Source organism: Triturus cristatus, chromosome 2_2 (genome assembly GCF_964204655.1).
Source record: "Triturus cristatus chromosome 2_2, aTriCri1.1, whole genome shotgun sequence".
Lineage (NCBI taxonomy): Eukaryota > Metazoa > Chordata > Amphibia > Caudata > Salamandridae > Triturus > Triturus cristatus.
Genome location: NC_140582.1, coordinates 561,655,079 through 561,682,214, shown reverse-complemented (window position 1 = coordinate 561,682,214; position 27,136 = coordinate 561,655,079). Strand labels below are relative to the sequence as shown.

Here is a 27,136-nt window from a genome sequence, read left to right as displayed (position 1 = left end):
ACACAGTAAGGTGACCCAGGGAGGCTGCAGGCACTAAATGGCTAAGGCAAGAAAATGTGAATGTTCTAAAAGTGTAATTTTTCAGAATTTCAATTTAAAATCCAACTTCACCATAAGTTAGGATTTTAAATTGTGATTCCAGAGACACCAACTTGAAGAGGTTATCGCTTTCTATTTAGGAAATTATACTTATAAAATGTAATGAGGCAACTCCAATGTTATCCTATGGGAAAGACAGGCCTTGCAGTAGTGAAAAACGAATTCAGGAGCTTTTCACTACCAGGGCATGTAAAACGTATAAGTACATGTCAAACTTTTTAAATACACTTCTCTCTGGGCTGGCCAGGGCCTACCTCAGGGATGACTTATATGTATTAAAAAGGAAGGTTTGGGTCTGCCAAAAAGTTCATTTTCCTAGGTCAAATGGCAGTGTAAACTGCACACACAGGCTTTGCAGTGGCAGGCCTGAGACATGTTTAAAGGCTACTTAAGTGGGTTGCACAATCAGTGCTGCATCTCAACTACTAGCATTTAATTTACAGGCCCTGGGCACATGTAGTGCACTTTACTAGTGACTTATATGTAAATAAAATATGCAATTGTATATGAGCCAGTTTTTAAGGAGAGAGCTCAAGTACTTTAGCACAGATTAGCAGTGGTAAAGTGTGCAGAGTCTTAAGGCCAGCAAAAACAAAGCAAGCAAAAACAGAAGGTCTGAAGGCAAAAAGTTAAAGGCAAACCAGGCCAAGGATGCCATGGCAAACAATAAGGGTTTGTCATGAGTCTGCCAGTGGTTGAAGCACATTGAAGAAAAAAACTGTTGATAATCTTGTGGGCCCAACCACTAGATGACCGAATAATGCACAGCATGTGAAGCTGCAAAATATTTGAGCATTTAGCTTTTTGTTGACTGATCAGTAGTTTTTGATAAGGATGATTTTGATTACCTATGAGAAAAACTGCAAAGTATGCGTCTTGTTTCCACAGAATCAGGCTGATTGTCAGAAACTTAAGAATCATAGAGTTCCTCCCACAATTTACAAAGTTTTACACATTTCAATGGATTCACTAAAATGCCCAGGGTTTACATAATTTCATATTACTATTGAAAATGTGCATTGTCCTGTACACAGCTAACTCTTATCTTGTGAATTCTCTGTGTTTGAAGGAAAATATGCTGGATTACAGTTGCATTTTGGGTTCAAATGGATCTTAATGACTTTTTTCCTTTGCATAAAAAAAATAGGGATACATTGTTTCCACAACCCCTCCCATGAAAATAGTTGACTTTGGATGTGTTTCATACACAATCTATACACATCATGTATAGTTGAGTGGCACTATTGTTATGAGTTTAAAGTGGAGATTCTCTGTTTTATCCATTGCCACCCTAATAACCACCACCTGGGAACACCCATTTCCCCACCACTACTTCAATATCTATTTTGGCAAGCAATCAGCGGTATTATTTATCCTCAAAGTAATGTTTAATTATTATGTCCATGCCAATTAGAGGAAAACATTTTTTTCCTGTAAGAATACTTATTTGAAATATTTACATTTAAATTCACTGCATCAACATTCACTCATCTGCTTTTCCAGAGTGATAGGCTGAGGAAACTGCTAGTGTTAGCAAGGCTGGATGTCCTCAGCTTCACTACACCTTTCCATATTTCCCTCAACAGACATTAATCACACTATACAACCTGCATCAGATGAAGTGTCTCAGATCTGATAGTGCTTAAGCTAGCACTCCCAACTGCACCCCCTGGAAACAGTTCTCATAACAAAATGCTGCAGTATGCCAGCATTCTGATTGCCTTCTTATACTCACAATAGGCCATCCTCCTACCCTACCAGAAGGGGGCGCAAGAAACACATTCAGACAAAGTACATAGCGATAGCTGCAGCAGAGAGTTAAGGATTGCATGTTTCAGGCACTTAAGGCACAGTTGGTATAAAACACCCTATGGAAAATTGAAATATATTACTACAATGTATTTGTTTTTTGGTGCCAATAACAGGTATTACTATTGTTATGCCAACTTTACCATGGGTATTTCATCATCCTTAAAAGCATCAAATATTAAGTCATCCCACCAGGAATCAAGACCACAAGACTCTGATAAAATGCAGATCTTGTCAGCAGGCAAATTAACAGTAAGCAATCTCACTAGCTGACTAAAACACTTTCAAAGGAACCTACACGTCAGTCCGCGACAATGTGAGTGATTTGAAAAATGGCGGGCAGTCTGTTGGTCTGCAAGGCCTGTGGAGGTCCACTGCCCACCTTAGAAATCTCTGCCTGCTTGGAAGTTATCCCTAAATACTTTCGAGCAGACATCGGTGTGGTGGTTGAACTGAGGTAAGATCACTTTGATGAGCTGGCATCATGCTTGTATCACCCACCCTCCAAAGTGAGATTTTGAAACTAAAACCAATTTCTCTGCACACAGGGAGTTTTCTCCCTGTTTGTTGGGCCATTATTTATTTTCACTGCCCGGCATTGCCATGCCTCGCATGGTAGTCCCAGGAAGGGAAATCGAGTGATGCTCACTCTGCCCTAAATAGGACAGGGGGGCTGTCACAGTGGCCAGGCTACCCTCTGGTGGACAGAGCACAGTTGTGTTGAGGAGGAACCCCATGGGGAATCATGCCACTGGATGTGGGTGACAGTTACTGAGCAAGAAGCTGAAGTCACCACTTTAAGATAACTGAACAATGCCAATAGACTTCCTACTCAACAAAATATGCCAAAACAAAGGCTTTATAACATGAGTCACAAGGCAATATGACCAAATGATCCAATCAGAACCTCCTGTTCTTGGTAACAAAATTCTATGTTCATGTATGTTGATAAATATATGATTCTTGACTGTCGTTTATTATTTTCCACATGCATTGTGTGTTTTCAGTTGGACTATGTTGTGGGAGTCTGCAACGAAGGAACCAATTTTATTGATTAGCTTGTTGAGCCAACAAATAACAAAATCCTGCCTTGGTTTCTGAATGACACAAAAATATGCAAACAATAACCAATGGAATGTATTGCATGCAGATTTTCCTCATACACCTAATTTAAATAGCTGAAAAACCAGACTAGTTTTTAGTGGATCAACTCAGTTCTACAATTACCCTTCATCTCCTCACTTTCCTTGATTCATAGGTTTGACGCAAAAGGAGCATACTATGGAATAAGAAATGAATCATTTTGCACTAAAGTAGCAAGGAGACATAAGACCAGTCAAAAAACTAAAATTAACAGTGAGATAAAACAGAAGTACTTCATTCTTTGTGGTTATTCTTGAATGACACAAAAGCTGGTAGTGTTCTTGTATGATTTTATGAAAAAAAAAGGTTGCAAAGGTTGCCTCTGACAAACACGTTAATATGATTTATTGTTCTAAAGAGCATTTCTAATATTGATTGCAGTTACTGGGTCCTGAGAAAAGCCCATTCCTGATGCAGGTCTTTGTTTGGAAAAAACAGTTAATGGAAGCGCATGTCCGTGATTTCAAAATCTCATTTGTGGTCTGAATATTTAACCCCTTGAGTGCCCATGACGAGATGGTCTCGTCATGGGCCGCGGTTGCGCTGTGCCCATGACGAGACTATCTCGTCATGAACCCCGCCCGCTAATTCAACGCCCGGCACAGGGCGGGGAAAGGGCGGGGCACACAAGGGGTTAAGGGATAATCTAACTTCATTAAATATTCAGGTTTTCCTACATTATATCCAGTTTATTTATTTCACAAATTGTGGCTTCTCGCACAATAGGGTTAATTTTGGCATGCAACCAGTTGTGTTTTTTTCATGATACAATATATGAGTTAAGCTCACCGGGTCATGGTCACAAGGAATTGCAAGGCATTCAGGACAGAAAAATTGACATCAATCCACTGATTTTCATTTGAGATCTAATTTTATCCTCTTGATTGTTCGAATATTTATACTTTTCAGTAGAGGAGGAATCCATGTTTGAAATTGGCAGAAACACTGCAGTCTGCACTTCCTTTTACCTTCAAATTATTTGGCATAATCTTCTGTCTACGGGAACAGGCCCCTGCATACTGTTCATATTGTTGTGTGGTTGAATGCTGTCTCCAGAAATGGAATAACAAAGGCTAAATGGAATGTATTTTTATTTATTTAAGTATTTGACGAGTAGTGAAATGAGCTCTATAGAGTAGTGAAGCATTCTACATATAACTGCAACTGAAACATCTTAATCATGGATTGATTTACACACAACAGTGGTGTGGGTGTATGAGCACATGAATGGGATTTACTAGAACAAAGATGCGAATGGTAAGAGCAAAGTTTTGGGACTGCATGAGATTGCGCATTAATCATTTTTTCACTCTACATAATTACAATTTGATTTACAGGAAATAAAAGTGAATTGCCCAGATTTTTGGTCAGATACCACACCAAGACAAACTGTCTAACCACAAGATTCTGACTCCTCCAGTTAAAGAAAAGCTTACATGGCATTGTAAAGGTTTTTACTAGCCTAAGGATGGGCCCTGGGGCCTTCACAGGCAAAAGCAGTTGAACTAAATGGGGATGTTCTGTGTAAAATAATGTGTTCTTTTCCACATGATCGGTTTTTAATTTCAAAGGGTTCCTTTTGTTCATACCTATATGAGTCCAGATGGTGGAGGACACCTTTGGTTAGAAATATGGGATCAGGTAGTCGTAATGCTCCACCTACTTTGGTAGTGAATACTTCCCCCACAGCTCAAATCAGAATGAAAACTGCTTCCTTCGAGATGCAGTGCTATATTTTGGCAAGATATGCTTAATTAATGTATAGAACATCTGAACTGTAAATCTATATTACAAGGCAAAAAGATTATGAATATTTTAGAGATGGTTTCATTGAGTTTGATCTTATGCATTCACACTTCAAAGTAACAGGGACATCAACATTTCTATTACTTGCAGCCCTGCCAACATACTGACTTTGCTCATCCTCTGTCACCTGTGAACTGTGTAACATAAAGGAATAGCTTCATTGTATATGGGGTGGAGAAGGCTGAATGGGTGTCCATAGGCTGGGGACCTCCATCACCCACTCACTACTTGCACTTGTCCCTTCCTACCCTCCAGAGGAATTTCCCCTGCATGTTCGATGTAGTGGCATGTGAGCATGTAATGATGTAACCTTTGTGGCTCCTGGTGGATTCCGTAGTACTGTGGCGTAAGTGTTAGAGCGTAGTGAATTGAATGCAGGTTTAGAATGTTGAGTTTGCAGGTACATGCAGAAGAATAAAGACATGTTATACTAAGCTCTGTGTGTAACATAGTCCTTGGTGAGTACCCAGACTGGGGAGGAAGCCAAAACTGGCAAGGAGGATGAGGGACAAGTAACCCGAAGATCGACAGTGCTCTCCCAGAGCGCTTGCTGTGGTCCATCAAACTGCTTGTCTATACCATTTATGCCTCAGTCAAAGTGAGGAATCGATGTTTGGTCTATGTGGAGTCAAAGTGCAGCACACGTTTCCTCAAAAGCATTTGACGCTAAGGAAAGCATCACTGAAAAGTCTACACGTCAGTGGCCGAGAACCTGCTGAGAAGGCCACGCAAAGAGGTAATGCGCTACTAAGTAATTCGAAGTAATACATTTGTACAGAATGACAACGCTAAACATGGAAACAAACAGGTTGTAAAAGAGCAACAAAATGCAAGACAGCACCGTGAACAGAAGCAGAGATCAGACAGCAAAAAAAGATGCTTAAAGACAAAGTGATACAAGCAACTGTCATCTGCTTACCAGCCCGAAGTGAAGAGAGCTTTTGTGGCACTGTGCTGCGGGAAACAACCCCAGATAAAGCACCAGGGTTGTGCTTGTGAAGCTGTCCATACCCAATGCGGCACACCATTAAAGCTGCTGGGTGGCAGATCATAACTCCTCCAGAGGTCCCCTGAAAGCAAAGGGTTTCCATTGAAACCAAAGGGGAGGACAATTTTCCACCGGCCCTTAGATATGGTCTGGAGGAATCAGGTCCTAGTGGACTGCAGATGGTGTGAAAAGGAGCTCCACCCCCAGTGTCAGCCAATCCCGTAAATGGTTATAATGTCGCTGCCTTCTTGTTGTGAACTCCAACGCCTCAAAGGGTATACGTTGAACATACTGAACAGTGAAAATTATCCTGGTTCAGTATTGTCTCTTTTATCATATTCAGTTTTTTCCTGTGTTTGTTGCACACACTTTTCACCTTTTTGCAATAGCTACATCACTGACCCTGACAAAAGCCGTGACACTGATCTAGGTCTATCAGGCTGAAACATGTTGGTCTTGTAAGAGCGCAGAGGCCTTGAATCCTGGCACCTGCACTCCGAGCGTTATCTTGGTTTTAATCCTGACACTGGGCAGCTGAATAAAGGTAGGATTATAGCTGCCCTCGTAGCCAGTTTTAATCATTTCCAATCACTTCTAACATAGCACTGCACCTTTTTCAAACACACCAAACCTTCAAGGTGTTTTAGTACACCCACCCTCCCTATCAAAACATCCCTGAGCTCCTCCATTGCAGCGAGGGGGTTGTAGCCTGCGTGAGGACTAGGTCTCTCACATGAGGAGGTACCCCCATGATGAAGCATGACACCTCTGGTGTGTGAGGGGAACTATCCTTAAAAAGGGAACTCCCCAGTTATACACTTAGACACATAGAGTCACACGCTAGACCTCCCTACTAATTTGGACCAGAGGCTTCTTTTGTGATATGCTGTCTTCTTGAAACCACCACCTCCATTCAATGCCACCATAAAGTTGAATATTGGCATCAGACAGAGTGCCTGTATAGAGATATTTGATAATTTCATTAATCTGAGTGAAGAAGCAGATAACAAGTATGTTTTCATGTAACTTAAGACCCCTGCTGGTGAAGGCGTGAGAAAAGTCATAAAGAAAATGCCACAAGCTTACAAAATTACATACAGTCAAATCAAAGCAGCCTTGAATTTCAAATTCAATGCAATGCCAAATGTATATTACAAAAGATAGGTTTTCAGTCAAGAGCGACAGAGAGCTGGTGAGACGATTGACAAATTTGTTGAGAGACACTAAAAGTTCAATTAATTTACATGATGATGGAGCTATACGACGCAGAGTGATTGACGGATGCTTATCAGAGTTTTTCAGTCGACAAATCCTAAGAAAAACTCTTAGTCTGGAGTGAGTTCTCATGACTGCCAGAGCTGAAAAGCGTGCTGATCGACAAGCTGCTGACGTGGAGGCTGGAGGTGTCCAGAATGAGTCAATCATGAATGTGACAAATAAACCAAAGCACAAGGCCGAGGGACACAGTGTGAATTCTCCACAGAAAAATAAGTTGTGTTTCAGGTATGGATTTTCGTTTCCACACAAAGGTAAACGTCACGTCATTGGGCAGATCTGCAAATGCTGTGGAAAGGAGAACCATTTTGTGACGGTGTGCAGGGTGAAAGAAAAAGTAGGCATGATGCGGTGAGAAGACAAAATGGCCCCGAAACGTTCCAGATGTGAAGTTCGACGCACGCCCATAAGGCCAAGCGACCACGTCAGCTGAAGCAAATTGACACCAAACAAAGTTGATCGTCATCAAAATCTTCATCAAATAGTTCTTCCTTGTCAATATCAAGTGAAAGTGAAGAAGATGAGTGTGCTATGTCGATGTTCACATCAAAAAAGCATACGCATGTTGGACTCGCCTCTTGTGAGGAAAAACATCGATCCAAGAGAAAACAACATGATAAAGCACCAAAGTCATCCAAATATTGTCTAAAGATCACACTAAAGGTCAATGATTGTTCAATACCTTTCATTGTCAATAGTGGTGCATCAATAAAGATGATGCCTTCGAAAACAAAAGTGTATACATGGGCTGCATCGACACCACTAAAAGGTCAAGGGTCATTTGTGGCTTTAAACATATGAAAACAAAAGTACAAGTGCCTATTCATGTACTTCAAGGTATGGTGTCAAGCGCTTGTTTACTCATCTTGAGAACACGCGCTGATATTGGACTGCTAGCCATGAACTATAACATGAATACTCATCACAAAATAGTAAGTCAATTCCTTTGTTGATGCATGGGTTGGGAAAATTCAAGACTATGAATGTCCAATTATACATTTATGTGGGCTCAAAAGACATGGACACTTTGCCTTCCACTTTCAGGAAGCTGCTGAAAAGTAACTTAAACCTTCACTCAAGCACAAGATCATTGAGCGTTCTCCTGGTCCAACTCCATGGATTCATTCCACAGTGGTAGTACTGAAATGACATTGAAGGAGCTGTACGCATCTGCGTGGATTTGTGTCAAGTGAACAAGGCCATTGAAATTGCTGACAAGATAACACAAATGAATGGGGCAAAGCTATCATTTCACCTGGATCTGAATAAAGGATATCATCAGTTGGAACTCTAGGAGAAGTGTGGGACATTACAACTTTTTCTACACATGTTGAGCTGTTACAAGGAACTAGGTTTTGGTGTGTCATCAGCTGCACAGCTATTCCAAGATGTCGTTCAATGTATTATACAGCCTCCCATGAATGCTTTGAATTACACTGATGACATATTGATTTTCGAAGCTACACAGAAGGAGCATGACAAAGCTCTCACTCAAGTGTGTCAGTTGCTAACTAATGCTGTTTTAACTTTGAATGCCGAGAAATGTGAGTTCCATAAGACAAAGTTAAAATTCTTTGCCATTTTTTTTTCTGATGAGGGCATGACACCTGATCCTGCCAAAGTGTAAGTGCTGCCAACTGCTAGTCCCCCACAAGATGTTTCTATGTTACGTTCATTCAATGGCATGGCCAGCTACTGCTCTAGATATATACAAGAAATTGCCACTATCAGTGCACCATTAAGAGACTTGACTAAAAAGAATGCTTCTTTTCTTTGGTCACATGAATGCGAGCAAAACTTTCAGAAGATTAGGCAAGCTTTTTAGAACTCTATTGTAATGACATATTTTAATCCAAAGCTTCATACTGAGGTTGTTATGAACGCAAGCCCTATCGGGTTGGGCCCCATCCTGGCACAGCACAGCAGACACCCAAATGCTCGAATGCGTATTGTGGCATACGGCACCTGATATTTTTCCCAAACTGAACGTGCTTACTCACAACCTGAGAAAGAGAGCTTGGCAGTGGTGTGGGTTTGTAAACATTTCCACGTATTCTTGTATGGGAAGCCCTTCATGCTTGTGACCGACCATCAGGAATTATTGTTATCTTTGGAAATCCTAAAGCAAAAATGCCTCCTCTCATTGAACGTTGGGGTCTGCTATTGCAAGAGCATGATTACACAAACGTACATCATCCAATGAAAGATCATAATCCCGCCAATCACTTTTCACGAGTGCCTCTACAATGCCCTGGCACCCATTCTAAGACAGGCTGAAGTCTATATAGATTTCATAGTGAAATTAAGCACTGCAGCTGCCATTTTGATAGAACAAATTGTCTGCCACAAGTCAAGATAGTGACATGTTGAAACTGTAAGACATTATTACACATAAGTCTTGATACCAGCACCCGTGACCTGTTACAAGTGACAGTGAATATCAAAAGTTTAAGAATGTCAGAGATGAACTGTCTGTTACTCAAGAAGGTATTGTTCTCTGAGGGTTGACAATTGTCATTCCGGAGAGTCTGCGACAATATATAATTGAAGGGGTCCATGAAGGGCATTTGTGGAATTGTTGCCAGCAAACAAGCTCGCTGAGACAGAATCTGGTTTCCACATCTTGATAAAAGGGTTGAAAAGGAATTAAAGGTCTATCATCTATGCAACTGCCTGTCATCAAAAACCTCTCAATATCCATTAAGCATGTCAGAGTTGCCAAGGCATGCATACAAACTAATTGCAGTGGACTTCTTCTGTCCTCTTGACAACGGACATCACTTAATGGTGATCGTTGATGAACATTCCCATTTTCCATTGGTCAAAGATCTCTCATCTTTCACTCACTGATGTGTTATTGAGAGATTAGACAGCATTTGCGTGACCTGTGGTGTTCCTGCAATTTTAAAGTCTGACAATTGCCCACCTTTCAACAGTCAGGAATGCAAAGACTTTCTAGGTTATTGTAAGGTGAAGCATCAGCAGGGCACTCCTTGTGGCCATAGGCCAATGGCCTTATTGAACATTTCATGAGTACTCTAAAGAAAGCTGTCGAGAGTGCTGTACTAGAAAAGTTCAATCTGAAAGCTACTCTAAATCCCACTCTTCGAGCTTACCGCTCAGCCCCTCACTCGACCATAGGTGAAAGTCCTGCAACCTTAATGTTCTGGAGAACCATGACAACCATGCTACTTCAATAGACCAATGGATGAGCAAATACCAAGGAAAAACATGCATGAAAGACTTGGATCATAAGAGGAAAATGAAAGCTTATTCAGACAAGCATTGACATGCACGAGATGTCACCTTGATGAAAGGAGATCACGTTTTTGTTCGACCACTTAGAAAAAGAAAGTCTGATGCACCTTTTGATGCTGAACCATTTCATGTTGTAACTTTAAACCTAAAAATTGAGAGCTTCTTGTTTAGATCTGGCTTGAAAGTGATACTATCTGAATTACCTTTTGTTTACAATATATAGAGTGAACTTTGGATCAGTCTCCTTAAGTCATTGCTTTGAGACAGCGTCAATCACATCTTGGAACAAATTCGAGGAGTTTTCATCCCTCATGCTACGGGCTGTTTGGTGTATCATTTACTCTCCTATTATGCTATTCCTTGGCAATGCATTGATGGTCTATCTCACATCAGAAGGTACACTAGAAAATCATACTTTTTCTAAGATTCAATTCTTTATCGCATGCATTGCATATAAAAAACAATATTTTTGCTATTTGTTTTCTGCCTCCAAGGCCATTTGGTTCACTTTTTGGCAAAACAAGTGAACTATTAAAGATACCAAAGGACCATTCCTGCAATGTTTTTTCCCATTAGAGTAATGGCCACTTTGCACCAATAACAACCATGGAAAACTGCTGGACTACTGATAAGAGCAAAAAGCAAGCCACTAAGAGAACAGAAAACATCAAAGTAGAAATACAAAAAAACAGAAACTGTCATAAAGAGGAAATGTGTGTTTGTTCATCTGTCTTTACCTAGGCATTGTTGCCATGTGGTCCAAACCAAATAATTCAAAGACAAAATAACAAATCTAGGCAGTAAACATGGATTATAAAGCTACGAGGCAATATCAAAGTTCTAATTTCATTGAAACAGTGTACTCCTACTACAGTAAAGATAATTTTAAATCGTTTTATTTGCATAAAACATCAGACAATATGTACAAAGAGACAACAAGAATAGCAACCACATAGAATAGACATTACTGGCACAAAATAGTGTTTCCGACAAAATACGTGATGACAGGAAAAAAATAATACATATATTGGCTTATGAGATGAAAAGTTGGGGGAAGGGTGGTTAATTTCAGCAGAGAGTTGTAATTCTCTACGCGCGTTTCGGCATTAAGATGCCTTCTTCAGGAAAAAGCCAAAACAATTCCTACTATGTCCCTGATGGACATGCAGAGACCAAAATTTCTCAGGCTGTCAAAGACAAGATGTAAGTATCGTACAAAGGATGCCGGATATCCAGGATCTGCAGATTCACAAAGAAACTCACGTCCCGGAAGTCCTAATGTTGGATCTATGTATAATTCGGAACGGGTAAACTAAAGAATTCAAGGTGAACTCAAGTACTATGGAAGGAAATCGATCAACCATGGATGGCGCTAAGTCCTTAGTCGCCAGAGTTACCACAAATTTCATGAAGTGGCCTGGGTAGTAGTAAATTTGATGGAGGCTGTATAAATAGCAACGGGACTCTCTGTGTAGAGATGCAAGAAATAGGAAGATGAAATCGTCGCTGTACTATGGAGTACTCGTAAAAGATATATCATTCAAAACGTATGAATATCAGCCTGTCTGTGATACAACCCAGCACGGATAAAGTCCATAGTACAGCGACGATTTCATCTTCCTATTTCTTGCATCTCTACACAAAGAGTCCCGTTGCTATTTATACAGCCTCCTTCAAATTTACTACTACCCAGGCCACTTCATGAAATTTGTGGTAACTCTGGCGACTAAGGACTTAGCGCCATCCATGGTTGATCGATTTCCTTCCATAGTACTTGAGTTCACCTAGAATTCTTTAGTCTACCCGTTCCGAATTATACATAGATCCAACATTAGGACTTCCGGGGCGTGAGTTTCTTTGTGAATCTGCAGATCCTGGACATACGGCATCCTTTGTACGATACTTACATCTTGTCTTTGACATCCTGAGAAATTTTGGTCTCTGCATGTCCATCAGGGACATAGTAGGAATTGTTTTGGCTTTTTCCTGAAGAAGGCATCTTAATGCCGAAACGCGCGTAGAAAATTACAACTCTCTACTGAAATGAACCACCCTTCCCCCAGCTTTTCGCCTCATAAGCCAATATATGTATTATTTTTTTCCTGTCATCACGTATTTTGTCGGAAACACTATTTTGTACCAGTAATGTCTATTCTATGTGGTTGCTATTCTTGTTGTCTCTTTGTACATATTGTCTGATGTTTTATGCAAATAAAATGATTTAAAATTATCTTAACTGTAGTAGGAGTACACTGTTTCAATGAAATTAGAACTTTGATATTGCCTCGTAGCTTTATAATCCATGTTTACTGCCTAGATTTGTTATTTTGTCTTTGAACTATTTCCCCGTTCTAGGAGTACCTATTATTTACGGGGGGCCCTTCTTTATACCTCAGTCCAAAACAAATAATACATTCATCCAGTTCTGGGGTTCTGGTTAATACGGCTTTGCATCCTAGGACTTCCAGTTTTGCTTTTACCATTATGCATGTAGACTTAAAAATGGATGAGAATGGCCAAAAAACTAGAATAACTGAAGATGTATAACATTCCATGGCACACATTAACATGTTCTGCTAAATACACGTTACCATGTGCCCCCATTGTACATTGCCTTGTGTCCGATTAATGGATACACCCATGTGCCAGTGAACTGCACTTTGCCTAGTTAACCCTGATGCAAAGTAACCAGCGCCTTTATGAAGCACATCACTCAGGGATTCTGTGAGACATGTCACCCAGTCGTCCCATGAGGGGAACTCACTGACTGCCTTTCTAAGGTGCATCACTCGTTGCTATCCTGAGGTTCATCACTAGTGTTTTCCTGGTGCACATCACCTTTGACCTCCCTGGCATACCTAACCCTGTGTTCCCGAGCAGCACTTCAACCATGTGCCCACTGCAGCTTCTCATACCATTCACTGAACAGTATTTAGACAAAATATCAAGTTCAAAATATCGGCAGACAGAAATATGGTGAAAAGATATATTGTGATTCTAACATATATTGATTCAAAAATATGATTGTCAAGAATATTGTTTTTTGGGTAAGTAATATAGTTTTAAAGAATATCACAGTTTTTAATCATTTTCAGTAATATAGCTGTAAAGAAATATCATTTTTTAATTATTTTAATGGGTTTCAGTTAATATATAAATTGTATGTGTTACTGTGGTTTCCATAGTTGTTATTAATTTTTTTAAATATAATTTTGAAATTTTAATTGATTTATGATATTTTTATTTAACTATTAATAGTAATTTATAGTGTTGTAGTGGGTCGCTGGGTGTGTAGGGGGATAGAGAGGGAGGTTAATTAATAATTAATAATTAATATGAATTGTAATTAAATATGTAATTTATTATTATTATGGAAATTGTGTAAGACTGGTTTATTTTAGTTATATTTTGGGAGGGGACTGCTGAGTTTGTAGGGGGATAGGTTTAGAAGTTAATTAAGCAATAATGATGTTACCATTATATTTTAACTGTTAATTACTTTTTAAATTGGTTATTAATTATGTAAATTGTTTAATACTGATTTATTTTCTTAATATTTTAAGTACGGGCTTCTGGGTTTGTAGGGGTATAGGTTGGGAAGTTATACAAAATTAAATGTAACTTAATGTAATGGTTTTTTTTCACATTATTTCCTATTTCATTACAACCTATGCAAATTAATTAAGTTGTTAATAATTGTTTACTCGTGCTACTGTTTAATAATTTATTTCTCTATGGATTATAGTATTCACATATTAAATGCACAGGTATTTTTAAATGATGTGTTTTACCCTTTTTGGATGAGTTCTTTAATTCGTAATTTATTCGTTTTCTATGCACCCTCGTAATAATAATATGTATATTATTTTTTAAATGTATAATTTTGCTAACAATTTTAATTCATTTTATGGTAAGTCTGTGAAAGATTTTTTGTGCTATGATATTTGTTACTTGAATTGCTTTTAGTTATTATTTGAAATTAAATATATGACTAACGATTCTATCTTCTTTTTGGTAGATAGGGAAGTTGAATTTATTTCTTTTTTATTTATATATTTAATTGTTTTTATTTTTAATACATAAAATGATTTGTATGTTAATTATTAATGCTTATATACAATGGAGCACCCAGTATAAGTCAAAACAAAATCTTTATAGGGTTAGAGTGCCACATAAATTATGGAAAAAAGAAGCAGAGAACTCTGGGTAGTTCCCAAGTTTAGGTGGAGAGCAGCTCCTGCATAGAGCACCTTACAACACCAGTGACACTCTGAATTTGTTCACCTCAAATCTCTGTTTTTCTAGCACAGTTTTTAAGCTTAGGTAGCTTAGGGAGCACCGTGCCATTCACCCCAAACTAGAAAGGGACAAAGTAATTTGCCATTTCTACAGCAAAGTCTTTAAGCATACGATTAGCACAGTTCGATCCATGCCAAGCTGTAAAATGATAAAAGCCTTTCAGCGGTTAATTTTCCATGGTGCTGGCATAATTGCTGATTGCCAGTAGTGTCCAGATAAGTGCCACCGCCTGTGCTTTGTAAATACAAGAATGTCACCTCCTCAGAGATGGGTCGCACACTCCAGGTGACACAGATGCATGATTTATTGAAAGCTGGAGTACTCACAAGTTTTTTCTACTCAGTTCAGCCTTGTTTATGATACAGAAGCAATAGTCATGACTGCATTTATACAAGTGGATCATAGTCATAAATGAAGAACTAATTTTAAAATAAAAACTTGGGAGCCATCTTCACAAACTTATTTCACTAGTAGTATCTTCACGAATGCGGAGTCTTTGCACATTTAAAGATGGGACAGCCCTATCGTTTCATGTGTGGAGACTCGACAGTCATAAAGATACTACTAGTAAAATACCTTTTTCATTACAAAAAAGCGTATGTTTACCTTTCTGAATCAGGCCCAAAATACTTAAACTAAGTAATCCCTAGAACGCCATATCCTTATAGCTGCTGAACTTGAACATTCCCTATACTTTTGCCTTGCACTCCATAACTAACCTCATCTACCTCTTTTAAAATTCATTTTATTATTACAAAATAGCATACAAGTTATGTATAAACATGTTACAGCAAAGAAGTCCATCAATATAACAATCATCCAGATATGTAGTTACAGTATTCCCAAAGGGACCAAGCAGTCAGGTGTGTATCCAATATTTTAGCTGAATGAACAGCTTGTGAAAGTGAACAACACAAAAACATTTTGGGGCATGAAAAGGCCACACATTCTATAGTAATATCAACTCTGTATTATGAAATTATATAATTTGAGCATTCACACCTCAGCAATTGTGGACATATCGGAGAACATATTAAATGGTTTCTTAATGGGGACCAGGTATCCTTTGGACCAGAGGTATGAGGAAGTGACTCAGAATATAACTCAAGTTGTTTGTTACAATACACTATTCCTCTGAGACAGTTTTCCTGAGTGAGAGTACAACTGTGATCCCAGTACTGAGCCACCTGCCTTTTTGCCAGCAGTAACACCAGTGCAGTAAATTTCAACTCACTAGAAAGCTTATTTTTGACAAATCCCAACCGAAAGACAATCCGAAGTCTGCTGTTAGGTGACAGAGTGACAATCAGTGTACAGCAGTGTACAGCAGAAAACCTAGTCTGCTTATGACAACTGGTTATGTAAATCCAGAATCCATTTGTCCCTTGATGTGCTCTTAACTATTGGAGCTTCCAACTGCATGGAGTTATACTTTCACATGATGAGGCAATTGGTAGTTTGGGGGATAAGTAGCATTGTAATCATCTTAAAATGTTGGCGTTCATGGGGAAATATGAAAAAGGCAGCCTTACATGCTGCCAATAATAAAGATCAGAGTAAAATATGAGGCCCCCCTAGTATTCCTAGGAACTAGGCTACATTTGATCATTGAGAGGACCACACTCTTCTATCAGATTCATTTGTTACAAATCAACATTCCAGGGAGCCTCAAAATGTGCTTAATCAATATCCGAACATACAATTAATGGGATCAAACACAGACAAAAGGTAATTTCACATTGCAGATATGACGGATATATTGTATAATCAGTATTATTGTTGAACATCAAAGTTCCAAACAAAACGTGCTCTCAGAGAGGACCCATTGCAAGAGCATTGGTGTAACAAATGTGAACATGTGTGCAAGATCAGTTTATGTACAAGGAAAGAGTCCACTGGTTACTGAAATTGACCAATTCTAAAGCCTCCCTGTACTTCTGCCAAAGCAGTTGCTATTTCCCTGGTCAACCTACCCTGGACTCTCAGAGGCCAAATCCTGAAAACTGACACCCTGTCCAGATAGCAGAAAATAGCTTTTGTCACATCTAGTGAGTTTAGACACTCTTGCTCTGAATCCCTAGGAGTAGGAAAAAACACAGGAAGAACTATGAACCGAGCCTATGAAAAGCAGAGTTAACTTTTGGACAAAGGAGGGACCTAAAGAGAGAATGATTCTGTCATCAAATATTCTTAGGAATGAATGTCTAAAAGACAAAGATCTCAACTATCCCAACCTTCTAGCTGAAGTTGCTGTAACAAAGAAAAAAGGCTTCAAAGTCACAATTTGGATTTCCACTGTCTTCAAAGGCTCAAATTGGATATCCTTTAAAGCTTTAAAAACCAATAGCAAATCTCTGGAGGATAGTTGTGGCTCAGAAGGAGATCCCAAGTTGATAAACCCTCTGAAAAATCGGTGAACTGGGCCCTGGTTGTCTGAAAGGTAATCTCAAGAACAATGGTCAATGTTAATGGCTGCCCACTGTATCCATAATGTGGAAACCTTCAAACCTAAAGAAAATCCATTCTGCAGAAAGGAAAGAATCCGAACTAAATCTGCTTGTGAGGAACCAATTCCCTTGTTTCACACCACCTACTGGAAGTGCTCCAGTTCTGTATTTCTTATATGATTTTAGAGTATAACCTTTCCTGGAATTCTGGAAAGCAGACACTAACACTTCCAAATGAACCCTCTTTCTCAGCCCTTCCCTTTCAAACTCCATGCCATCAGACTGAGTTTCACTAAGGAATCATGATGGAGAAGCGGACACTGTAGAGGAGTTGGGGAAATTGAAAGCAGCATCTACTGACAGGTATCTATTGAAATCAGAAGAGGATACCAGTTGGAGCGTGGCCATTCCAAAGCAACCAGAAACAATGAGGCCCTCTGCTCCCTGACAAGGAACTTGAGCATTAGAGGAAAAGGAAGAAAGCATAAAGTATTCCCTTCGGCCAAGGATAGGACAAAGCATTCACTTTCTAACCCCTTTCTCCTTCATCCTAGTGTAGAAAAAACACTGAAAGAGATTCTGGGCTGATGCAAAAAAATGAACTATTGGTTCTCCCTATGTCCAAAAAAACCTTTAAAACAGACTAAATTCCTGGGAGGAAGGGATCCCTCTGTTCATCCTGTTTACTTCTGAATTCAACACCACCTGAGATTTGGCCCAAGGTTTGCTCTTTCCAAGAAAATATCTGATTTGAAATCCTGGACGGAGATACTGATCTTGCACACCCTTGCCTCATCAGGTAGGATTTTCCCATCGTATTGTTGGCCCAGACTAGAACCAAGCTGTCTATCATTAGATGGGAAATCTTCCAGAGGGCTAGCTGAATCACTTTCATTTTCCCATTGGATGATTCAGCTCTCTGGTATGGCAACTAGCGACCCTGCAGATGATAAGAGTCCATCCGTACTCCCCACCCACTGTGCTGGCGTCTGTCATTTTTAAGTAGGGTGGCAGAGATAACCTTGCTTTGGAGAAGTTATGAGATTTTATCTACCACTGCAGCTTCTGGATAATCTCCAGAGACCCTGGAAGCTGCACAGAGAGATCCGGCGATGAAGGCTTCCAACGTCGCAGAATATGTCTTATAGTTGTGGAACCTTGCCCACCGAGCCAGGATAATGGTCGCTGAAAGATCCCAATGAACCTCCAAACAGTCCACTGCTCTTGGAGAGGAAAGAAAAAGTAGTCTTGACACATAGCTCTGAATCTTCTCAATGTAGGAGACACAATCCCTACTATGAACATATTTGATCCTGTGAGGGAAGCAACTGGGATTTTATAAATGTATCAGAAAACTCTGCTCCCTCAGCACAAAAGCACCCTTTATGTGTGAATTTTTGCCACAATCTATGAAGGGGATTGCACTAACCTGACATCGATACAAGTTTGTAGAAAGATTCTTTCCTTATTATCCAATGCTACAATTGGTGCCAAGATCTTGGTAAACATTCAGGGAGCTGATTTTATCCCAAAAGAAAAAACCTCATATTGAAAGGGGTGATTCTCTTTTGAAAACGAAAGGAATCATTGATGGTTCACATGAATAGGGATGAGCAGATACTCATCCTAAAGGTCGATGGTTCCTGAACATCCCACACTGCAGCCACATCACTGGCCACCTGGGAGACCCTCCCTGGCTACCTGTCAACAAAAGAATCCCCTTCAAGCTTCTCATGCACGCCTTCAAAGCCCTCCACAATGCAGGACTTGGATACCTCACCCACCGCATCTCCTTCTACACCCCCACCAGACATCTCTGCTCTGCTCAACTGGCCCTGGCCACCGACCCACTGATCTGCAAGACCACAGCTGGAGGAAAATCCTTCTCCTACCTCGCTGCAAAGATCTGGAACTCCCTGCCTCTGCACCTCAGGCAATCACCATCGCTGCCGCAATTCAGGAAGGACCTCAAGACCTAGCGCTTCGACTGAACCTCAGACCCCGCCCCTCCCCCTCAAGTGCATTGAGACCCTCACGGGAGAGTAGTGATACTTTATAAGTCCCTGATTGATTGATTGATTGATTGATTGATTGATTGATTGATTGATTGATTGATTGATTGATGGTTGTTGGGAAGTCTCCTTTGGAGCTCATGGGCATAATTCACTGAAGTGTGATCACTCTGAAGTGTACTCTTTTCACCCACAGGTACATTCATTTTAGATCTAACATTGGTCTGTAGTCTCTTGACGTCTTCTGCAATAGGACGGCAATAAAATAAACACAACAACCTATTCTGTCTTCGGGAACCTAAAGAATAGCCCTGTTTTTTAGTAAAGCTTGTTTCTTGATGGGATTCCAGGGAACGGGAGTGGGGATTATGCCTCAGTTTTGAGACCAATAGTTGAAGATTCTTCAATAGCGTGTCTTGATGCTATTCAAGACCCAGCAAGCTGTGAAGTTCTTCTGCCAAATATTGTAAAAATCCATTATCCTTCCCATACAATTTGTGGAGTTGAAGGAGATCTATAGTTGTCAAGATTTATATTTAGAACAACCCGACTGAATGGGTGAATCTGCTGCTTTGGAGTACTTCCTAGGTTGACAACTCTCACGCTAAGAATAGAATGACTTGTAACCCTTCCTGTAACTCTCTTGGTGATCTCTGCCCCCTGATCAGAAAGATTCAGACCTTTCATAGGGTAAGATCTGCTTTCTGTATTTGAACAACTTTGTAATTATGGAGTCTATCCTATCACCAAACAACTTGCAACCCTCAAACAGAATTTTTTAGGAAGGATAATTTCTCAGAGAAATCCGCTTTCCAGTCTCATATCAATAGGTTTTGTCTTGCCAACACCGCTGCCCCTGGAGCAACTGCTGCTGCTCTTTAAATATTGACAGATATATTGCTAAGAACTTTGCTTTTTGCTACATTTACATCAGGAGATCTGAACAGCCGGTACCCGCCTGAATCGCCTCTGCCAGGGACTCAAAACCTCTCTAAAGGGACTCAAAAGTATACACCACATAGGAGCCTCCCTTTGACTTATACTGCATAAGCTTTTTGTGGAAATTTAGGGTTTGTAGAGTGATCTACCTCCTTCCACAATCTCCAGATTAAATCCTTGATCTTCTCTTAAATAGCTATTGAAATTTGATGAGGTTTCTCATATTGCAGGAAAAGCTCTTTAGATTTGAATAGCATACGAACCATATCAAAGCCCAAATTTTCTCCAACATGATCAAGCAATTGAGGTATCTCCTTTCTCATATTTGCCCATGACCTTAGTGCTGGGTGCCTCAGAATTCAAACTAGAGAAATGGTGCTACCAAGACACAGACTTCAAGATCTTGGACTTTTTTTTCCCCTCTACCACCTTTTCCTGCATAGTCTTAGCTAATCAGGACTCAATCAAATCCTGCACCTGCGAGGCTGACATAAACACAGGACTACAAAGCAAAACAGCCTTGGGTCACCTGGATCTGCTTCTTTCACACTGATCTCCATCCTCTCCTGAAGAAAAGACATTCTTTTTATTCTCATACTTCTTTCTCAGAATAAATGGCTATACATAGAGAAAAACAAGCTATAACCTGAAAATTAGGCAAAATAACCACCAACATTTTCCAGAGAATCAGGAATTTAGGGACTTATTACAATGGCGGTCGGACGAGCATCCGACTGCCATCATTGCGGGATGGATACCACCCGACTAGTAGTTGGCAGTTCCACCTGCCAGATTATGATGTGACAGCCCTTTTCTATTGCAACTTGTCCTGTTGCCTGAAAAGGGCTGCAGCACAAGCCACAAAGGAAAAATGGATGTTTGTAAACATCCATTAACCGTGTGCCAGGCACCAAGTGGTGACAGGCACACGGGGTATGGATGTTTGAGGGGGCCTCACAGATGCCCCCAGGCCTCATAGAGAAGGTTGAGGAAGTTGAGGTGGGAACGAGGCCCGTGCTAGAGATCCTGAAAGTCCATTTCCAACCGTCTTTATATGGCAGTCGGACCGCCATGAAAAGGATGTTAGAAAGGGACAGCGTAATCCCTATGGTAGTGCCTGAGCAGGCACTGTCGCATTGTAGGTACCGACCGATTTGGTCCAAATGATTGCATCATAATGCAGTGGTCACACTGCTCTGCTGGATGTTGGTGGGCTCGCGACCGATGGCATGTTGGTAGCGGGCTCACCAACATGGTAATAGGGTCCTTGGTTTGGTAGAATCACTGCTCTATCTTCCAAGTCTCATAAATGCTCCATCAGAATATTGGCCATAACTGTTGAAAATATACCCCTTTTTGGATGCCAGACCCTACTACCTGCACACATTTCCTGCCTGTGGCTAGAAGTGCTGGGCTGGTAGGGCACACAGTGCAACGTGCCATCCCTCCAATGAAACACTGCTCCAGTCAGCCGAATGAACATGCACCACATACTATGCATGGACCTGAAAGCATGCAGCGCCTTCAGCCATCGTGGCTTGCTGATCCTGGTCCCACCTCACATCCACAGCACGCTCAACCTGAGGCAGTGCCCCTGCTTCAGAAAAAGCCCCTGCTGGTGCCTCCAAGCACAGTACTCCTCTGCCTCATTCCAAATACCGCTGTAGTCACTTTCCCACATCAAACTGACAAATGGAGTCTGTGAGACACAAGATGAATAGGGCGAGGGAAGGGGGGGGGCTTTTATAGGCAACTTTGGGATGGAATTGGTGGTGCCTGAGCGACATGGCTGCTTCATTTTGTAAGTAATTAAAGAGAGGGCATGAGGAGGAAATGGCCTTGACAGGAGTGGAACTCACGGCTTGCAGCCGGTCACTGCATACATCAGCAGCAAGCTTTTAACTCCTATCACTATTCAGACAAGCTTGTTTTGGTACCAGAATGGAGGATATCCCCCCCTCCGCCCCTAAACGTTTGGCCGTCAGTCTCAGGAAGTTTCATCCATCTGCAGTGTCTCTGGTCGAGGGGCTGCTTTCGCGGTCATCTTGCTGTACGATATATCTAAATATGTTGAATTTTCGATTCAGACTATTCTGACGCTTATTAAACCAACCAGAAGGTGTTTTATTAGCTAGATGTATGAGTTACACACATTTTACTGGAAAGTTTATAAAAATGTGCTTATTGTGTGTGGCAAAAACAATGTAGCATTTTGGATGGCTAAATTGACGACTCCTCTTAGTCAGCCCAGGCCATGCCAATTGTGTTAACGTGTCTCTTACCAGCGACGGTCAAGACGGTAAAACTTCAAAGCACTGTCCATACAATGTCAAACCTATTAAAAATAACGGAATACGTGCAATTTTGAATGGTTTGGAGAATGTGGTTTTATGGGTGTCTGGCAAATGTCTCTCGTACATGAACATGGACATGGCCAGAAGGTGGCGGTGTACTTCTGCTCTGCTTCAGCCTCAGTGATCCGGCGCAGCCAATGGGGCATGGCAGTGTTTACATCCTGAGTCACAGCCTGTGCGCCTTTGACTGAGTGACTTCTTGGGTGTTTCATTGAGTAGCTTAAGTGCTGAATGCTGCCAAGTCTCAAGCCTCCTCCACACTGTTCTGGAATTTAAAACAAACATGGAGTGCCAAACCTAGAACTTTAAGCTCCGACTCAAATCATGCTTCCACTGTTACATTTGTGAACTTTACTTAGCAACCCATTAAATGATACTTTCGTCCAAATACGCAGACACGCACGCACGCGCGCATAAAAGAAGAGAGACACATACGAAACTCACAAATACACAACACTCATAAAGACACATTGACACACGCATCTCGCCTCTCCCCCACCCTAAGAAAAGTTCGGGTTTTAGCTCACTTACTCACCCCATATTGCTTCGAATTTAAAACCTTCAATAATGCCGGCTTTGAGAAAATCGTTGGAGTTGAAGTGATTAAAAATGAAAGTTAAGGGATGACGGATCCTCCTGGTTGAATAGTGTTTTCGTGCCATACATTTTAAGATAACAAAACTTTTCTACAATGTCTGTGCGGCTGATTCGGGGTTTTTAAGGTGTGCCACTGTTGTAGCGCACTGACAGGTTTGCATACGAAGCATTTTTTCCCTAACCAAAATCTCACGTCGTCCTTGTGTACACATCAATATATGTAAGGACGGAACACCCTGGCAGGCCGTGCTGCTCACTTTTAGCACTTTGTGTGGTTTACATTAAAGTCACAATCGTAGTTCAATACACTCTTGTAAAGGCACCCTCTCACTTGCCAAATATCGCAGCGCTCCTCACGTACCGAACTGCAACAGCACGGCTGCAACTTTGCATGTGTTACAGTAGGGCAGATTTACGTTTAGACCGACAATTTTGGCAGACTTGTGATGTCTAGTAGCAGTGGATCTTGTGTGTTTTTACTCAGGCAGCGATTTTTGTGCTCAGGGTACAACTGAAAACCCCGCGTTGCTCCTTAACAGGCTGTGAAAAAAGGGCTTTTCGCACTTTATTTGTCAGGTTTGTGTGTGTGTTTTGTGCGACTGAGTTGTCCAAATAGGAGTCCCCACCTACGCAAACACGACCTCCTGTTAACATAAAAACACACCACACTCAGCGGGTGAACTTACTTGATATCTTCCCACACCTCAGGACCATAATTTCTCAGCACCAACAGCTCCAAGGCGTGATTCACGAATCCATACTGCGTACAACACAGAGAAAAGATGGAGACGGAAGGCTTAGTTCATGTGAAAATAACGCACGACAGCGACCTACAAACACAATGTTATTTGATATTTTACGACTCTTTCCGGAGAAAATAATAACACCGTACAGAACACCCCTGGAGTACCAAATTGTCACTGTCTGCATCCACGAGTGTTTGGCGCATCACAGCCGGGAACTGGAACATATTCTTGTACCTTCTTCTTTTAAAATATCGCCGCCTGCCGCAGGAAGAGCTCACCCTCCTCCGATACGGACATTTTTGTAAAAAGGCTTTACTCACAATTGTATAAATATGCTATGTTTTCAGCGTTCATTTCTACGTCTTCCTAAGGGGTGGCATAAGGATGGCAGCGCTGCATCTCATAGTCTCCCCCCCCCCCCCACACACACACACATTATACCTCTACAGATGTCATTACACATAACATTACATAATGCAACCTGTTCGGTACACAATAAATCTGCTTCCAACCACACTGACATACAACACGCTTCCCCGCTCCTTACCATTGTGCACTAGCAGTGTCCACGAAGCTCATTAAAAATAAAATATCCCCCGTTACTTAGAGACCGATACTATGCAGCTACTGAGCATCCGCTTCAGAGAAACACTAGCAGGCTGATCCGACTGAGAGCGACAGCCTACCCGACCAATCAAGGAGCCAAAGCAGGGGTCGAATGCAGCTGTCGGAACCAATAGGAGGGGAAGGAAGGACAGAACCAAAGGAGGACGTGAGTTGGTAGGGGGCGATGCGCAGGACGGAGAGTGTCACTGTCACTGGTCCTTCTGAGACTCGGCGCTCGCTACGGACAGTGCCCGTGTGCCAGGTCTCTGGAACATCGCCTAGAAAGAATGTGCAACGAATGACTGACAGAGCTTCTTAAATTGTCATTGTGATTTTTTCACCTGACGAGGCACTGTCCTTCAATGCCCCACTCACCTCTTTGACCGGCTTAATCGTGATCGAATACAAAATAAAAAATAAACTTGACGCCTACAATGATCTTCGCGTATGAAATGGTATAGCCAACCTTCCATACCTGTCCAAATGAAAATTTCCATTTGCGAAAGGCAGGCGAAAAATGACTATGGTTCGAAACAATATTTTCATTTGAGTTTGTTTCTATTACTTTCCTGCTGTAAAGCGCGCTGTCCCTAATGATACTGAGAGACACGGAATAATTAACTTTACGTTTCCATTCTGCCCTATCCCCTAACCAAATCAAGTCGTTTCATCTGACAACTTTTCATGGTGAACTGATTGGGCAATTGTCTTGAATGTTTCCACTGTATTTGAGGGAGGATTTGTGTAGTAACTTTTTCTAGATCTGCAATTTTTACTGACAAATTATTTTTCAATTCAAATGATCTTTATGATGATTCTATTAATAAATTATGAATTTTTAATGTTGCACTTGAATCGATTTTTATTAGGCGTTTAGAAGTGTGTTTATTAATGTAGTTTAATTGTGCCACATTTTGCAGACACTCCATTTTGATAATACAGGTGCTGTTTTGGTGTTCGTCCCACCCTGCTCCTGTTCTTTACCCCTCCCAATCAATGCTCCCCAGCGTATCTTCTCTCCCCACAACCTTCGCAGAGCAAAGGATCCAGTGATGTAACTGGTTGTTTTCCTTAGGTAGCAAATGTTCATTAGCAGCAGCTCTCAATGCAAATTGGCATGGGAGGGGTGTAAGGTGGGGGGCACAGATGGAAGACACAAATAAAGAAAAAAATAACTTACCTTCTCCTTGTCGATCGCTGCTCTACGCTTTCTGCTGAGGCTCCCAGACCCCCCTGCTGCCAATTCCAGCGCTTATCTCATGCATGAGAAAAGCACTGGGATTGGCCTGAGCTGGCTTGTTTTCCTCTCCAAAGGGGACTGTGAGCCTGCGCCTGCTATTCTCTTCACGATGCAATGCAGCTCGGGTTGGGGAGATGTCAGTGCGCATGACGGTTTAGCCGTCCTGAGACAGCTAGCCAAACCACCATGCGCACTGAGTTCAGTGCCACAACTCCTCCTGTGACTGCCCTCTGCGATGGCCCCACCCATAAAACGCGGAAGGAAAGGAAAAATAAAACGATAATAAACACGTTTTAATTTTTAAATTTTGAAGCCACTGGCGGGGGATGAGAGGCGACGCTCCTCCGCCATAGCGGAGGAGCCACCACTGCCTGTATTGTGAATGAAACTTCCTGCTTCAAGGACACATCCACAAGAATTTGCAATATGGACCTGCTAGTATACAGTAGAATATGAATCTTTGGTTAAAAAACGGTTCATACAGTGTTGTGCATTTCCAAACTATGCTGTTGCTGTAGAAGCTCCTGGAATTTTCCTTTCCTTCGAAATGGCTTAGTATTATATGTTGATCTGTGACAATCTTAATTCTGATTTGCTTAACATGTGTGCTGCAAAGTCCTCCTGTGCCCTGGGCACCCCCAACTTTTGGCATACTGGTACTGTTGGTAACTGACTCTGACTGACCCTGAGCTTTGCCTAACCAGGCCCAGGGCCAGTGCTATGCTGAAAACACTTAGAATACCGTGAAAACACCTACATACACTAGGGTACACTATGGGTTGAGGTACCCCTGAGATTGGCATGACCTACCCTATAAACCCCTAGTACATAATACGGCAGGGGGATTGAAACTACCTATCAGTCCCTAGTACATAGTAGGGCATGGCAGTTTAGAGGCCAGCAGCCTTTTCTGTACTTGCATTTGTGCACTGCTGAAGACTGAGGTCAGTTTAAAAGCAGCCCTGAGTTCCAGGACTGCTTTTAAAAACTAAATTGTGCCCAAACTCGACTTGGTGTTTGGGGCACTTAAAAATGGATAGCCTACAATGTTTTGGCATATTAGGAACCCCCCGGGTCTCCCCTAGGTGTTCCAGGGGTGGGGGGTCAGGTATTTATAAGATAGACCCTTATAAAATGAGTTTTATATGCCCTGGGTTGAGTGAAATTTCAAATTTCACTCCCCACATTGTGATAAAGTGCTGCCCAAATTCGAGTTTGATGCCAGGAGCACTGTGGAGGGAGGGTCTGCAATATTTCTACAGATACAGAACCCCTAAAGTCTCCCCTAGTTGTCCCATGGGGTGGGGTCCTGTATATATAAGCAAAGTACTTATAAAATATGTTTTTGTAAGTCCTGGTGCTGGAAAAATGTCCCAAGTCATTTTTTCCATTGCAAACCCCCTGCCACATAGATTAACATGGCAGGAAGTTATCAACTAATAACTCTTGATAGGAGAAGGCTAAAAGTGCCATTCAAAGACGTCCCGGAATGGTATTAATAAACTCAAGAATATGATA

General features: G+C 41.2%; 1 protein-coding gene across 1 annotated transcript in view; it reads right to left on the bottom strand.

The window, feature by feature from the left end:
- The window catches only part of GUCY1B1 (guanylate cyclase 1 soluble subunit beta 1), a 377,660-nt gene extending 353,221 nt beyond the window's left edge, over nt 1–24,439 (bottom strand). Inside the window, exons 1-2 of the mRNA XM_085641713.1 lie at nt 24,320–24,439; nt 23,713–23,786 (exon numbers count right to left, since the gene is read on the bottom strand). Coding sequence (XP_085497839.1) covers nt 23,713–23,786; nt 24,320–24,322 — 77 coding nt within the window. The 5' untranslated portion in view covers nt 24,323–24,439. The remainder of the gene's footprint in view (nt 1–23,712; nt 23,787–24,319) is intronic.
- Between the last annotated feature and the right edge of the window lie 2,697 nt (nt 24,440–27,136).